The sequence below is a fragment of the Manacus candei genome, unplaced genomic scaffold (genome assembly GCF_025592945.1).
Source record: "Manacus candei isolate 608988 ecotype Guabito, Panama unplaced genomic scaffold, ASM2559294v1 h1tg000028l, whole genome shotgun sequence".
NCBI lineage: Eukaryota > Metazoa > Chordata > Aves > Passeriformes > Pipridae > Manacus > Manacus candei.
Window position 1 is genome coordinate 7,063,133 of NW_026138076.1, and position 16,107 is coordinate 7,079,239.

The window sequence follows — 16,107 nt, forward strand, 5'->3', positions numbered from 1 at the left end:
AGTGAGTAGTTACTGCAATTAGAAGTGTTATGAAGCTGGCAGGCAGTGGTCATACATTCAGTTTTAGAGGTTTGATGTCAAATCAATTTTAATTTTAGGTACTAATTTCTTTTGTACCTTTACAGTTTCAAACCTTAAAAATAACCTTTAGAAATTTTCAGCTGTTCTGTGGCTGTGAATGTTCAAAGTTTTGTGCTTAGCTGGTTCAATACAGCTGGATGTTGCAAAACTTTGAATTAAATTTGTTATGCACAAGTTTTCATTAAAATTCCATATTTTTGGGGCTTATACAACTGTGATGAAATTTGCTTCTGTGCCTGAGTGGGAAGACAGCTGATAAATGACATTGGGAAGGTATGCATTGAGACTATAACTCCAATACAGTTTTGTGTCTCTAATTAATCAGGTTTTTGTGTATCAGAAAAGCATTATGTGTAATTCTCACTATTGCTCATTTCTATTTCCTTTTTTTTTTGGTCCTTGCCGTCTGCTTTAGATGTAGTGAGAGAGAAAAACGAAAAGCAATTGGTAGTGATCACAGGCTGAGTAGTATTTTTTCATATAGTCATCTCTGAATGTGCATGCAGATGCACTGATTATGCTTTACATTACTATACTGGTTTATAACAGATGATGCTGGTCAGATAGTTAATGACACTCAGACACACCTTTGCAAGTGGACAGAATTTTTCCTCATTTTCTTCTCTGCTAGACCCACTCCACCCCAAAGGTCCTGGTTGCAAGTTTCCTGGAGCTGAGTCCCTTGAGTAGTCAACAGTGCTCTTCCTGGAAAACAAGGTTATTTTCCCTACAGTCAGATCAAAATATAGAAAGCAGGTGTTGGGTATCAGTGCCCTGAGATATCAAATGTGATCAAAGGGATCCCATGGGGTTTGGACTCTGCAAGCAGAAAGAGGAAGGCAGGGTATGTGAAAAGAAGTGTATTGTCTTTTAGCAGACCTGCTAATATAATTAAAGAAAACATGGAATAAATTTTAACACATAGATTTGCTTTGCATAGGTAATCATCTTTACCATTAAAGTACACTATCTTAGCCAGAACACAGAAGTAGTTTTTAAAAAATATCTGTTGTGCCATGGCTTAACACACAATTGCCCTGATAGCAGTCTGGAAAGGCACAGGTTTATTCAGCAGTGCTTGGTTTTAGTTGATGGCTATACGTAACACATGAAGGACTTACTTGTGTTGGAGCTTAAGCTAGTTGTGGTGTTCCTTTGGACTACCCTAGGGCTGTACCTTTTGGGTATATTGCTCAGGAGGTAATTCAGCTGTATTTAATCTATTTATCTGTTTTGGTATGCAGAGTGATAAGCTTTAACACTATGTCTATGAAAAAAACATACTCTCCCATATTTAATGCTCAGGTTAGTTTCTTTGATGGTCTCCTTTACTTATAGACTGGTTTTGTTTTCACAATATCTGATGTAGTAGTTCTTATGACTCACAACTCTAGATTTAAAGTTTATGTATTTTAGTTTTCTTTAAGCAGTTTGTTTGGGATGGGTGTCTTCTGAGATCTAAATCCATAGTCAGACTCTGTACTTTCCTTAATGCTTCATTGTGTCTGGATAATCACACGCAAATAAACCAAACATAGAAAACAGCATATTCTCCTTAGCTGCGAATTTCTTGCCCATTTTTATATTTTGCCATAGAACCCATCTGTGGGGGCAGCAGCTGCAAGGATGTGCTGAGAAAGGAAAGTGTCCTGTTTCCCCAGCAGGATGTCCTGAGGGAAGCATTGTGGCACTAGCTGTGGTTTCAGGGTTGAAACACTTGAAGTCTATGTTTCAGTTAGTAGTCATATTCCTGCATTCATAATGTGAGTGCAAATAGAGGTCAAATCTGTCTTCATGATGGTTTCTCCCCTCCTTCAGGTAGACAGCACAACTATTGCCAAGAGGATGGATAAGAAGGAGTAGATGCCACAGATGCAAGCTTCGGTTGCCTTGAGAGCACTGCCACTGTGATGTTTCTTTCCTTCTTGTCTCTTTTGTAGCTCTTTGACACACTCTGCGCCACAGTTTTTGTATTGACCCTCTCCATAGCCCAACCAACAAAGCAGAGGAAATAAATAAAAATCTTTCCATCACAGCAAAAGGAGCCATGCCTTACTTTTTTAGTAATTTTGTGGTTTTAGCCACCTGGCTCTGGATTTTACCCATCTGGCAAGGTGAATTCCCAGCAGCTTCTAGGAGTGCTTGACTACAATTCACTGTACAGAAGCTTGTTTTTAACCCTGCTCTTGGTGAGCCTTATTCATAAAAAAATAAAGTGAAAAGTGGGTAACAGAAGAAGTGATAGAACTGAGGCCTAAACCCAAGCCAAGCACTGTCATCTGGTACTAACAAGATAGTAAGAGAGTGACACTGAGAGAGTGAGCTGCGGAGAGGGAGTGGAAAGGAAATGTTGTCCTCTTCCTTGGCCATAGCATAGCTGTTACTATAGAATATGGCATCAGATAAGCACTCCCTCTCCAAGACCGGGTGAAATCTGACATCTCATTGACATCTGGGTGTGATTTCATCAGCATCAGAGCCAGTGAATAGACTTGAAATGCTTTGGGGGTTTTCCCTGCCTGCCTATGTTCTGTCTTCATTGCTGTAAACAAAGCCATCTTACTCAGGGTGTATCTTGGGTTTGGCAAATCTGAGGGAATTCACATCATCTGATTGCTCTCTCCCCCAAAGACATGGATGTTGACTGAGCCCCCATTTGTTTAAATGTTTTATTTGTGCCTTCAGGGATAATGACCTGATGTAGCAAAGAGTAATATCAGGACCTACTTAACTAGTGAAGTCATAGGGTCAGCCTTGTGCTCATGCTGTGTGCACTCCTCCCACCCCCCCGTGGTTTGCTTTTGCTGTTAAGTTGAAGGCTACTCTTGCTCATGTTCTTTCCTGTGGTCTCCTCCCATTATTTTGTTCTTTCTTTTCCTGTTATCCTTCTCCTTTTTTGTCCAGTGTTTCTTCTTTTATATCATATCATGCTGCAGGGACTTTAAACTCTTTTAAAAAATTGCAGAAATAAGATATGTCATCCATTCTGTACCGAGCATGAAATTTTCACTACCTGCGCGGGACATACAGTGCCATTTTATATCCTGAGCTACTTGCATTTGCCTTGCATTATATACAATATGGTCATTCCTGTTTGGGGATTTTAGTTATAACGATCATACAAATGGTAGTAATACACTGCATTGCATAAGGAGCTTAAAAGGTGGCTGAAATTTGTTACAGGACAAAGATCTTAAAAAGCAAATAATCTGGTTATGAAGGACAGATGTAGGAAAACATCAAGACAATTTCTTGAGTAGTGCTGCTGTGCTTCTGATTTTCTCAAAGAATTGCAAGCTTTTAATTTTAAATTTGCTTTTTAGTTTCTTGAGGACAAATGTACTCAAAATTTGCTTTGCTTAACACATTTCATTTATTTTTAGCTTGCTTTTTATAGGCCCCCCTGCCTTCCCCCCATCTTCTTGCTCTAGGCACTTGCAGCACCTAGTGAGCCTGGTTGGGAGCAGCAGGATCTAAACACCTTGGCACTTCCAGCGAGATCTTTGGGGAAGGGTACTGAGCAAAACGGAGGGAGCTGGGTTTGTTTAGTCTAGAGAAGAAGAGGCTCCACGGGGACCTCATTTCTCTCTACAACTATCTGAAAAGAGGTTGGTTGCAGTGAGGTGGGGGTCAGTTTCTTCCATCCTGCCTGCAGTGAGAGGACTAGAGGAAATGGCCTTAAGCTGAGACAGGGGAGATTCAACTTAGGTATTAGAAAAAAATTTTCCCTGTAGGGTGGTCAGGCATTGGTATAGGTTGCCCAGGGAGGTGGTGGAGTCACCATCCCTGGAGGTGTTCAAGAGGTGTCTGGTTCTGGTGCTGGGTGATGTGGTTTAGTGGTTTAGGGGCTGCAGTGGTAATGCTGTGTGGACAGCTGGACAGGATGATCTTGAAGGTCTCTTCTAACCTTGATGATTCTATAAATCTATGATTCTATCTTCAGGCAGCCTTAGATGTTACCTGAAGGTTGCTTAGAGTTGGGGTTTCTGGTGTGTTTTGTGCAGTTGCAGTATGGTACCAACCGGCCCATTTCTCCATGCAGTTTTAAGGTGGGGTTTGCCTTTTTGTTAAGGGAGCAGGGCTGTTGTTGGAGGAGGCACATCTTTTCCTTGTTGACTGGGCAAAAAGAAGCAGACAAAGGCTGGGCTTTCTTGGCAAAGATAGTCTTCGTCAGCTTCTTCCAGCGACGTGCTGGAAGGCCCTGCCTACGGAGCCGGCATGCCCGCCCGGTGTGCCCTACTCCTGCTGGTTCAGTCTGATCATCGCTGTGTTTATTCCCTGGACCTGCCTTCTGCCTTCGCGGCTCACGGGATCCCACGCTCGTTACCTTTCGTGCTTTGCCCTCCAGCCGTGCCGTGCCGTGCCCGGGCGGGTTTCGGGAAGCGGCGCTGCGGTGGGTGGAGTTGGGGCTGCAGCCGCAGCTGTGCCGCTCCCGCCCAGCCCGGCTGCCGCGGGGGGACAAGGGGATCGCTCCGGCTGGCGGGCTGGTAAGTCCTGCTCTCCCTCCATGCTCCCGGGGTCCATCTGTTTCTGTTTTTCCCCAGTAGCGTTTAATTTTCGTGGGTGAGGCTATTGTGTGACAGAATCTTTTTGGGATGTAAGCAGCCCTGATTCCCCTTGCTGTTCTGGGGGGGTAGTTGCCTTCAGTTCTGGTGTGCTGTCAGCCTTCCTCTTCTGGAGATTAACCATCTCAGCTTCTAAGTGAATGTGTCCCAGCTGCGATCGAGTTCCTCCCAAATTTAGTGATTTTGAATCTGCCATAGAAAACTATGTTTTGTGAAGTGTTATTATATATACATGAAGCATATTGTATAAACAGTAAACCACACATATATATATTGAAACATACATATATATAGTTAAACATATATGTATAGTTAAACACATATATAGTGAAACATATACAGTAAAGCGTATTGGATAAATAGTAATACATATACATACTTATATGTATATGTATGTATGTATACACATATATATACACATATATATATACAAACACATATATATATGTAAAAAGTTCCCAGCCTTTCTCATAAAAAGTTTTTTCCTGGTGTGCTTGAACAGAGTATTTCAATATTTCTGTGAGCCTGTGAATCAGACAAGATCCATTGCTTTTATGTAGATAAATTACCACCACTAATTACTTACATAAAATGGAAAAATAAGAGAATTTGGAAGATATGTTGAGAGCAAACAAAAGGCTTTAAAGAGTCTGAATTGGAAATTGCTCAGAAAAGCAGTTTGGAAATTTTTTTTAGGGGATCTTCCAATTTATTCTGGAGCAGGGAAAATATCAGCATTCCAGAAATGAAAAAGGCCACCTGTTTGTCTGCAGCTGTCCTGCAAAATAGAGCAGTGCTACTGGCAACTAATAATATCTCCAACTCACAGAAGTGGCATGTATTTGGCATTTTATGCAGTGTTCCGTGCAGACATACAGCTAGGCTAGCTTTTATTTTCCCCAGGTTTATCTGTATATCTCATCCAGGCCATGCAGTAGCACATTGACAAATGATGGCTCCGCAGTGATAAGCTGTAGGACCGATTTGCAGTGCGAATACAGTGAGAATGTTTTGTATACTATTGTGGCAGATGAAAGGAATGGAAGTGGGCCAAATTCAAGCTGTTTGCCATTGCATCTGATCAGCAGATCCTATGGAGAGAATTTGCCTGCTGTGAATATTTGATTCTCGCTAGCTTGAGCTATCTTGTGTGTTGGCTGTGCTACTGTGTGAATTTGCAGTGACTTTGCAGGGTGTCTGTCCTGCTCAACTGCCAATTTCTGGGGTTTTTTACAGGATTCAGGATTTTGTGCATGAGGAAAATGACTTAATGCTATACAGTGAACATTTTTTCATATTTGTAATACAGAGGTTAAAACCAACCAAACAAAAAATTATTACAAGTGAGCAGTGCATTATTTTTTCCTCCCTGCACTTTCATGAAGGTGTAACCCCTCTACCACCTTCTCCCTCTGCGTTACCTGCAGGTGGTTTTACTGGCAAAGTGATTTTGTAGAGGTAAGTCTGTTGATTACACACCAGAAAGGATGAAAAGGTGATGGTGTTGAAATGAAGTTGTGAGTGCAGGAGCATTTTCCCCTTCCCTTTTCCCTTTCTGCACTCTTATCTGTCCATGACCCTTCTTACTGGTTCATGGCTGACTTTGCCTGGGAGTTCGTAGTTTTATGCGTTGGTTAATTTTTTGTTTCTGAAATTCGGTAAAGCAAAACATTTACATTAATAATTGTTGGTTTTCTATACTGACAAGTAAATGACATTGCTTATAGTGCTGATCTAACAAGAACTCTCAGGACTCTGCTGACGAAAGTAGAAAAGGGTTGGGATTTAATCTGTCAGTGTATCCTATGCTTGTGTCCTGTGTCTGTCACCACACTGAAGTGTTTGTCTTCTGTAAGCAGCCTATTTAGACTTTCTGTCATCTTATCAATTAAGCATAGTTAAAATTTTATAGCTATCTGTAGATATCTCTAGATTATAGATTTATCATTTATAGATCTGTATAAATATATTTATAGATAGAAAATTTTATATTTTAAAAGAATAGAGAAAATTCGCAAAATAAATTTAGACTGTAACCTGTCAACTTGCTCTTCCTCTGTGTGTATGAAGGACAAAAGCCAGAAGATTTTTGGTTGTAATGCCGTGGAGTAAAACCAAGAGGAGTCAGCATGAGACAGTTGCAGCAAGTAATAGCTGACCAAAGGCAATATCATCTCCATCTAATGTACTGATGAAATTGTGTGTTAGTGCCTTGTAGGGACTGCCAAAGGGACCAAGTTCTGGTCATGTGTCTTCTGAGACCACTGTAAAAGATACCACCCCGTTAGCTGAGGCACAGCAGCTGGCCACACTGTGATCCTTGCCATTGCAGCGTGACCCATTTGCATGACCTATTTAACTCTGTCAGGTTGTAAGGAGCTGGGCAGGCACATTAAATGTGTCTTTTCAGTCACTTATTTAAAGTAAGGATGTTTCATAAACATTGCTACTTGTAAACCTGGAGTCTTTTTCTTTTTTAGTTTCTTCAGCAATGACAGAAAGGAGGACTTCAGATGACTATGAAACATGCATAGTTGCAGCTTACAGACACTGAACAAAAAATCCTCTCAAAAGATGTAAAAAAAAATTTTTGAAAACTGAAGAAGACAGGACCTGATCAATGCCAAGTGTAGTAATCCTGAGAGAAAGCTTTGCTGGGAGCTAGGTCTTAATGTTAAGACTCCTTTCTCCTTTTAGTGGCTTATGACTGCTTTTCTCCAGTGTCTCAGTGGTACTAACATGCGAATTTCATCTGTACTAGAGCAAACAAGGGAAAGTTTAGTTTTGCACTAGAATGAGATACGTTTTTGGCTTGGGCTTAGGCAGCCTGGGCAGGTGTTCTTGAATAAATATGACACCTGAAAACATCTTTTTTGTTGACCTTTTTTTTTTCCCATCTATTTAAACAAATGGCCATTTTTAGTACCATTGGGAAATAAAAATTACAAGATTGTTAGCAAAAGTAAAAACTTCTTTCTGTGCTCACTGATTGCATCTTGTTGTTATGTGTGATTCTTTGGGCCCATACAAGATACTAGCTTTCTGAGGAATTGTTTGGGTGATGATGTTAGTGACTGTTGGCGAGTGTTTTTCCTATGATGACCATCAAAATAAAAGCATGTATGCAAACAGGCATAGGGTGGTGACACTGTTTTTTTGAGAAGTGGGCATTTGTTCATCAACAGAACTGAGTTTCCAAACTACATGGCTGCTGAATGGACTGGTGTTTTTGTTACTGCTTATCATAACTTGGTTGTGAACTTTTGGCATAAAGATGGATGCAATTAGTTATCTCCCGCATTCCTCCTCCTTTGCTTGTTTTCTAAACCTATTAGGCTACTATGTCCTCTGTGTCCTATATATTTTTGTTAAATTTGGAAAAACTTTTTTTGAATGCTTTTGCATTTTCATTAGATTTACACATTTATCTACCCGGTGTTTGAAAGTGACCAGAACTGTCCTCCATCAAAGACCAAACACAAGAGTTGTTCACAATGCAGTTGGAAAAATTATGATGCAAACAGTAAGCCAGATGGAGAATTTTACAAGCATCTTTTCGTGGCATGAATGATGCTGTCTCCCTGGGTTATGGGCACTCTGCTCTCTCAACTGCTGTTCCTTTACCCCTGGCTCCCCTCCAGAGCTGTTAAATTTCAGCCAGGGAAGAAAGGGAGATTTGGACTCCTCTGAATTTCCAAGTCTTTATTTTTTGCGGTGTGGCTGGCGAGCTTTGTGTGCAAGAGTGTTGGCATGCTGAGAGCTGCAGTGATTAGCATTCTGATTGCTGTCCCGAAACAGAACAGGGCTGCTCTCGAGGAGCCATGGCCTCCCACCCAAACAAAGGCCTGGGAGCAGATGTGGGGAGAGCCCTGCTCATGAATCCTGCTCTGTCACGAAGGGTGGGTAAGATCTAAACGCTACCCAGGCTCCTCTGGTTCCTAGGTTTTACAAAACCAGAGTTCTCTACCACACTCTGTGGTTCTGCTCCTTTGTAACTCTTCACGTGGCAGCTTAAATTTAGTTGGAGATTTAAGATGAGAGGCCTCAGAGAATATCAAGCTGTACATTATGTCTTTACTTCTTCGCACATCTAGCGTTGCAGTTGCTGATCTAGAAATATACGTATCTAAACACTTGTTCTCTACTGACCTTCAAGATGTATCCATGTAAGAAATATTCACTGGTTCTGTAAAAGGGAGCAGTGTACCTACATGTGTGTAAGTATAAAACATATATTAACTGTAAAGGTGCATATGCAAATTTAATCCCCTGCGTGCAAACCTTTGTATCATCACTTGCATTTGGTTTGAAAGAGGATTATATCAGTTTGTGCTTAGTCTCTCTTAGTTATAGGTTTTTAATTTTTACCCTTTGAAAAGTGTAAACCCTTCATAAAAAGTGTTATACAATTGGTGTTGTTTCTTCTTACAGACAGTGGTCATATTAAGTGTAGCTTCCAGGTTTTTATTTCAGAAGAAACCACTCTTTTTTCAGTGGCTTCTGACTGGTTAAGGCTGGAGAGGCAAGAGAGCAGTTGTGTTAACTGGCTTGCTCATATTGACATGGAAAATCTTTTCTGAACAAGCTTCTTGTTTAAATGGTGGTGGGCTGTTTCATATCTACTCTTCCTGCTTCCTTCAGAAATCCTGCCTTTTCTACCCTGTAACATGCTGAGATTAACAGTTAAAAAAGTTGCCAACATCTGAGTTTGAAAAGAAGCAAGTCAATAAGCTTGTTGTAGTTACATATTTTGGGGGGGAAAATAAAAAGAAAAGGAAAGAAGTTTAATATCTATCAGGTTTCCAAACAAAATCTATACTGACTTCTTAAATTATGTGACTGAAAATGTCTTTGGTTCTTCATTTAGCTGGTGGTATGACTGTTCATGAAGAGATACTGAGTTAGAAAGAGGTTGATTTGGTAAGATATATTTTTAAATGAAGGAGAGTTAAAAGTGTTGGGGGGTTTTTTGTGTCTCTTTTCAGGATAATATCATATTATTCTTAAGAGGCTGCAAAGAGCTGGGACTTAAGGAATCTCAGCTTTTTGATCCTGGTGATCTGCAGGACACATCAAACAGAGTAACCATCAAGTAAGTACAAAAGCAGTTTGTGATTAGCATGTTATAGCCTCAGATGCATGTGATGCAATAGTAAATATTTAAGGATAAGCAAAAAGGCTATAGAACTGTCACTTGTATAAAGCAAATAGGAAGCTGAGGTTTGGGAAACCTTCAGTGCTGGGAAGAATAGATTGTTCCATTCAACAGGTTTTGTCTAAGGGCTGTTATTTTTCCCACAGAGATCAACTGCAGCTCTTTAAAATAGGACAATGTTTGGACAATACTCTCGGGCACATGGTGTGACTCTTGAGGATGGTCCTGTGCAGGGCTAAGAGTTGGACTTGATGATCCTTGTGGGTCCCTTCCAACTCAGCATAATCTGATTCTGTGAAAATACTGGTTTAGTTATGTGATGAGATTCTGAGGGACTTGGGGGTTTTCCTGAGTCTAAATTTAGTCTGTCCAACTAATGAACTATTGTAGTCTGGGGAAAAAAAATCAAAGCTCAGATTAAAGTGTTCTGATTTTGCAATATAGGGCATTTATAGACCTCTAAAACTCTATGAGGTGCAGACATGAGCACAGTCTGTTTATTTCCCTACAAGAACTATAGATTGGGAAGCAGTAATAGGGCTGAAGATGTCTGTGTGGACTGGAAATGCCACAGTTTAGATACTTTCTCACCAAAGCCACACACCTAGTACTACACAAATTGCACAAATTGCTCCAAAAACAAGAGCACCCCACAGTCTCATAAAATTAACAAAATTTGTGATTGGTGTTATTTAAAAGTTTTCCTGGAAGTCTTGGGTCTATCATGTGTAATATTACAGTTATAACAGAAGTTATTGGTCTACAGAGCAGAAAATGCTGCTGAGTTGATTGAATGGCCTCGTTTCATTTGGCCAAAAAGATCACTAATAAAATCCTAGTCAGACATACCCATTTTAGAAAAGTATATGGAAACAATTTACTAAATTTCAGCAGCTTTTTTTTTTTAATTCTTTTCTGGCAATGGAAGCTGGGCGAGTTTTCATGGTTTTCAAGTATTGTCTGGGAAAATTCGAAGGCTTTGAAAATCAAATTGGCCACTTTCCTTGTTTGAAGGAATAGTCTCCCATTCTTTACTCCTTTCCAAGGTTCTGACTCTACTATGAGGTTTTCTTGCCTATACATACCAGTGAGAGGGGGCAATGTGACATTTCTTCTAAATCTGATAATACTGTAATGAAAAAGGTTCTTCATGACGTCCTATAAAATCACTACAGTGAGTTGCTGGAGAGAGTTGCAAAGCAATCCCTAATCTCCATTTAAAACCCTAATCTCCATATGACATTAGAAAGAAAGGGTTTTTCTGATAAGCACCTTGATCTTTTGGGTTTGAGGATGGATGGAGTACCTTAATGGAGGCAGGCTGAGATGCTGGGACTAGGGTAGAGCTCCAAGGAGAGCTGTCCAGTATGTCACCAAGTTAAACACATAAACTCTGACATCATAAACTCTGCAGAGCTGACCTGGCCCTCTGCTGAATATGATGCTAGATAGATGTGAAGCATCTCATTGGCATGACTTTTTTTTCCCCCCATCAACATTTCAGAGAAAGCAGCTGTGGAAATGAGCCAAATGTTTTCCTAGCATTGGCCAAGATCATGCTGAGTAACTGAGTTGAGCTGTACAAGCCAAGTCCATGACTCTTGTAGAGAAATATGTTGAAGACATGTCTTCTGCTAGCTAGTTCCCAAAGCATGAAGGTGATTTTTTCCCCTTTTTGTAGACTTTTGGGTTATTTTTTAAACATGGTGAAAATGTTACTTGTTTTGTGGTAGAGGATGAATATGACATTATTGCACATGATTAACATAATGAAATGCTAACTTTTTTTCATATAGGTGTTAATTGAGGTATGCATCAGATCTATTTTTTTTGATCATTCTGCTTATGAAAGTTATGAACTAATGCTGTAAAGAATTTCTTACTGACTTGTTAAACAACACTCTTTTCCACTGTTATTTTATTAAGAAAAAAAACAGGACTGTTCTATTTTTCTTAGTATGTGGGTATTGGTGGACAAAATTTTGGCTTAAGAAGATGTTATCAAAAAATACTTGGTTTTACCATTGCCTATATTTAGGCTTTTGTTGTTCTAACAGATTTAAGTACATTTACTTTTGGTTTTGTCAGGTAACCTTTCATGCTGGAGTGGTCTTACCATTATAGCAGAAGACAATAATCAGGAGATAATCTTTACTAAATCTGAAGTAGTTTTATTTATTTTTGAGCACTTAAATGTCATACACATTTCCTCCAATTTTTTTAATGCTTTCTTTGCTGAATTTTGAAATGTTCAGGTTTGCACAAACTTTGTGCCTTGTTGTTTCTAACATAAAAATTCCACCCTTTTAGGAACATTGGAGAAAAAAAAATAAATTTAGAAGGATGCCAGTGTTCAGTCTGAGCACTCAAGTATACATTTGAAAAATAAATGTTTTCCACAGCAGGTTCTGTTTTAAGTGGCAGGATCTTTGTTGCTTCACCCATCTACTTTGTTTTTGAGTCTTGTTTCCACAGAAACTCCTGCAATATTTCCTTAATGTTTGGTGACATCTCCTGTGCATGGTCAGTTGCTTCCACAATCTGTATGGGTTGCATGATTTATCACAGAGCAGAACCTGTAATAACTGCAAAATGTATTTTAGCAGTGAGGACCTTTGTCTTCTTTTTGTAAGAAATCAACAACTCTATTTAAAGGAAATATTTTTGGCACTGTTCTACTTTAATGTGGGACCATTATAAACACATTTTATTTTTGTACTTCCAGAGTTCTAATTTAATGATTGAAATAATGGTGACAAAATACTCCCATGTTAAGAATAAATGAATGCGTGAACTACATCTTTCATGTGTTTTCACCCAGCAGAAGCATTCTGCAGGATTTTGTTACGGAAAATGTGATTTGCTGCATACAGGCTCTTGGAAAGTGTGTCTACCTTCTGATTTTTTTCCCCTCTCTCTCTTTTTTTTTTTTTTTTTTTTTTTTTTTTTGGTGTGTGTGTTTGTGTGTGCAACCAGGAACATTGACTATAGTAGGAAGCTGAAAAATGTAAGTACATCACTTGGAGTTTGTTGAGTTTTTTTATCTGGTTAATCCTGTGTTTGACCTGAGCAAGAATTATGTCAGTAAAAACTGAGTACAGATAAGTATTGCTGAAAAGTCCTTCTGAATACAAACCTAACTAGGTTCTGCTGGAAATTTAGGTAGAGCTCCTATGGCAAAGCAGCCTTACAATAGAAATAAGGTAGAGAACGTTTGTCTCTTCTTGGATAAGTGATAAATAATGTGATTTCTGTGCTGCCCAGTGTGCAGTGTACTGGGAACGGTCTGACTCGCCCATGAAGCGACACTTTTGTAGCCCTTCATGAATATATTGGCATAAAGTGCATTTGCATAAAGCATTTAAAATTAAGCAAAATGATCATCAGATCTGGATGCAAGTCTTTACTATCCGGTTTGCTAGTTTTCTCATGGTTCTTCCAAATAAATTAGTGTTTCCCAAGAAAGATTATTTCCATTTAACTTAAATGTCTTGTTAATTTAAACTAATTACAATCCTGTAATTGTTAAGTGGAAAAGAAAATGTCTAAACTTTGCTGGTCTCAGAGTTAATTATTCTCTTAAAGCCTAGCAAGCTGTCTGTCCTTAGTCGGCTGTAAACTGGTAGAAATTTGATTTTGTATTTGGCTCACATCCCTATAAAGTGATGGGAAATGCCAAGATCTTTTCCTAGTAACATTGCAAGCCAGTAATCATGGCTGTGGATAAAAAAAAAACCAAACAAAACAAAAACACCCCCTCCCCCAAATTATTTCATGCTGTCTTTCCCATCATCACCATCATCAGTAGAGTAGTATCTTCTGCACCCAGCACACAAAGTTTTAGGGGAAGTGTTCACCTTTGGTATTTTAGCACTGTAGTGGGCACTGGCTAAATATCTTTGTACATATGTATTGTTTTAAAGGTAAAGTTTCAAAAACATCTTCCATGATGTGCTTCTAGGCAATATATGCTTTCCAGGTGCATGATCCTGTAACCTTGGCTGGCAGCCAGTTGGAATTGCTTGCAAATGTGAAATTATCCGCTTTTTTTCCCCTCTCAAATAAAGAAAGGAAGAAGAGAGAAAGTGATTAAATGCTAGCATAAATAAATAAAAATACCACGTCCTTCATCAGTGATCTAAATGGCAAAATGAATTGGACAGTTTCCTGGTTGCCAGAAATACTATATTTGCAAGTGTTATCGTTTAACTTGAGAACATATACTGTAAGAATTCTTTGCATAAATTTATCAAGTAGTGCTGGTTGAAGGATAAAAGCTCAGATAAAGGTTGTTTCAAGATAAAAAAAAAATCAGTACTAGCGAAACCACCTCCTTTCACTCAGCACAGTATTGATTTGGATGTAATTTTAAAACAAGGGGAAAATTTTTGAACTTTATTAAAAGTGTTACTCAGATATTTTATGGCATGTACACTATTTATAAACTAAAGAAAAATATAAACTATATTTATGTTTAAAATACATATTTTACATTATGCACCACTGTTGTTTTTAAACTGAGGATCTGTATGACATACACAGTATCCTTTTCTGGCAGGGCCTCACCTGTAGTGCTGCATAATTTTGGACATCACACTTAAATGAAAAATGGGAATGCTAGAGCAAGTCGATGAGAAAAGTCCAGCATATATTGCTGAGGAGGAAGCACTGGAGGAATATAGGTGCATGTTTTAGGGAAGAAGAGTCTGAAGGATGCCTGTTCCCAATACCCCCTTGGGATTTTTGCTAATCTTGTTTTCTTTAGTTCACTATATAATATGAAGTATATGGCCCTGTCCCATCAGAACATAAAGTTAATGTAACTTTTTTGATAGAGTTAATGGCAACTATTATTATTGGTTGCACATCTTTTCCACATCAAAATATTTCCTGTTTGTTCTGCAGTTAAATTCTTTGCACTGTCACAGAATATGACAAAATAATGAGCATTAAATGAGAAAAAGCCCTAAGTTCTGAGGTGATGGTTTGTCATTTTTATCCAGTGCAAAACACTGAACTGAATTGCTTTTGATGATCAGTTTCCAGTCCAAATTGCTGCTGCACAGGTGCCATTAAAGACATTGCTTTAAGTGGAGGCATATGTGGGTACAGAGAAGGACTTTCTCTGTATGGTGTAAACAGCAGCATTTTTGGAGTTGTTGGATTTGACCATCCTAAGCATCTTAATTTCTCCTTTCCTAAAACGCATGCAACACCAGCATTGTCAGGGCAGATTTCTTGGCTACTTAAAGGAGTGAAAGGGTATATAAACACTTGCAAAAGCAATTCTTGGCCTTTTCCCCTCACTAGTTTTGAAATGACTTTTGAGTTATGAAGAAGCAGCAAGTCAGAACTTGAATGAAACCACTAACTCTTTCCCCTGTGGTCTGATAGAAACAACCAGATGCTCATGGCTTTTGATTGATCTTTATTTATTCATCTTCTTTATTAAGCATTTCTTAAGCTGTTATAACAAGTTGTTATCAGAAGCCTAGAAGTAAATGTTCCTGTATCATCTGGTTGATTACATTAGGATGATTAAAAATGAGACTTCCTTTTCTGTCCTTGAAATAGACAGACACACATAGGAGATGTTTTTAGGCAGGCACTCATTCAAGATGTTTTGTTTATTCCCTGGGTCTTAATGGTTTTAATTAACGACTTCTAGTATCAGTACTCTTTAGGGATTTTTTTCTTTTTGGGTTTACAAACAGATATATTTATGTGTCTTCTAGACAGTTTCAAATATATTTGTCTAGTTTTTCTATTCAGATTCATTTTTTCTGTTTCTTTTCCAGGCAGACATGACAGTTGTATTATTTTTATTAAAAATACCAGGGAGATAATGTGTTAAGTTACATATTGTGTAGGACTGTTTAAATTTTCACAGTTAGTTGATGTATTTATGTTTAACCTTTGACAGACACTTCCCTTTAAATTCTGATTTATAGCAAAATCTTGTACCACTGTGCAGTTTAGAATAAATCAGGGATGCTGAAGGGAAGTAAATTTAGCTAAGTGACTGTGTAGATGGCTTAAATTAATTCTTCTTAATTTCTGCAGGTATTAGTCACCATTTATTGGCTAGGGAAAGCGGCAAACAGCTGCACGTCATATAGCGGATCAACCCTGAACCTGAAGGAATTTGAAGGTTTCCTGGCACAAATGAGAAAGGTATCTTTTTGTTATGTTTTGGGAATGGAAATTTATCTCAAATTATTAGTCCCATAAATAAACTGTTTGTTGCTAAATATGAGGGGGGTGGAGTTTTCATATGTTTTGGTGTGAGTTTTTTGACTTATGACA

General features: G+C 38.7%; 1 protein-coding gene across 5 annotated transcripts in view; it reads left to right on the forward strand.

Annotated features, from left to right (window-relative positions):
• Window positions 1–16,107, forward strand: part of LIMCH1 (LIM and calponin homology domains 1) — a 179,461-nt gene that overhangs the window by 96,574 nt on the left and 66,780 nt on the right. For 4 of the 5 annotated variants that reach the window (XM_051789902.1, XM_051789901.1, XM_051789905.1 and 1 more), the window contains 3 exons: window positions 9,632–9,738; window positions 12,778–12,808; window positions 15,865–15,975. In XM_051789902.1, coding sequence (XP_051645862.1) covers window positions 9,632–9,738; window positions 12,778–12,808; window positions 15,865–15,975 — 249 coding nt within the window. Of the gene's footprint in view, window positions 1–4,424; window positions 4,569–9,631; window positions 9,739–12,777; window positions 12,809–15,864; window positions 15,976–16,107 lie in introns of those variants that run through there. The other variant, XM_051789903.1, reaches the window with a different exon arrangement.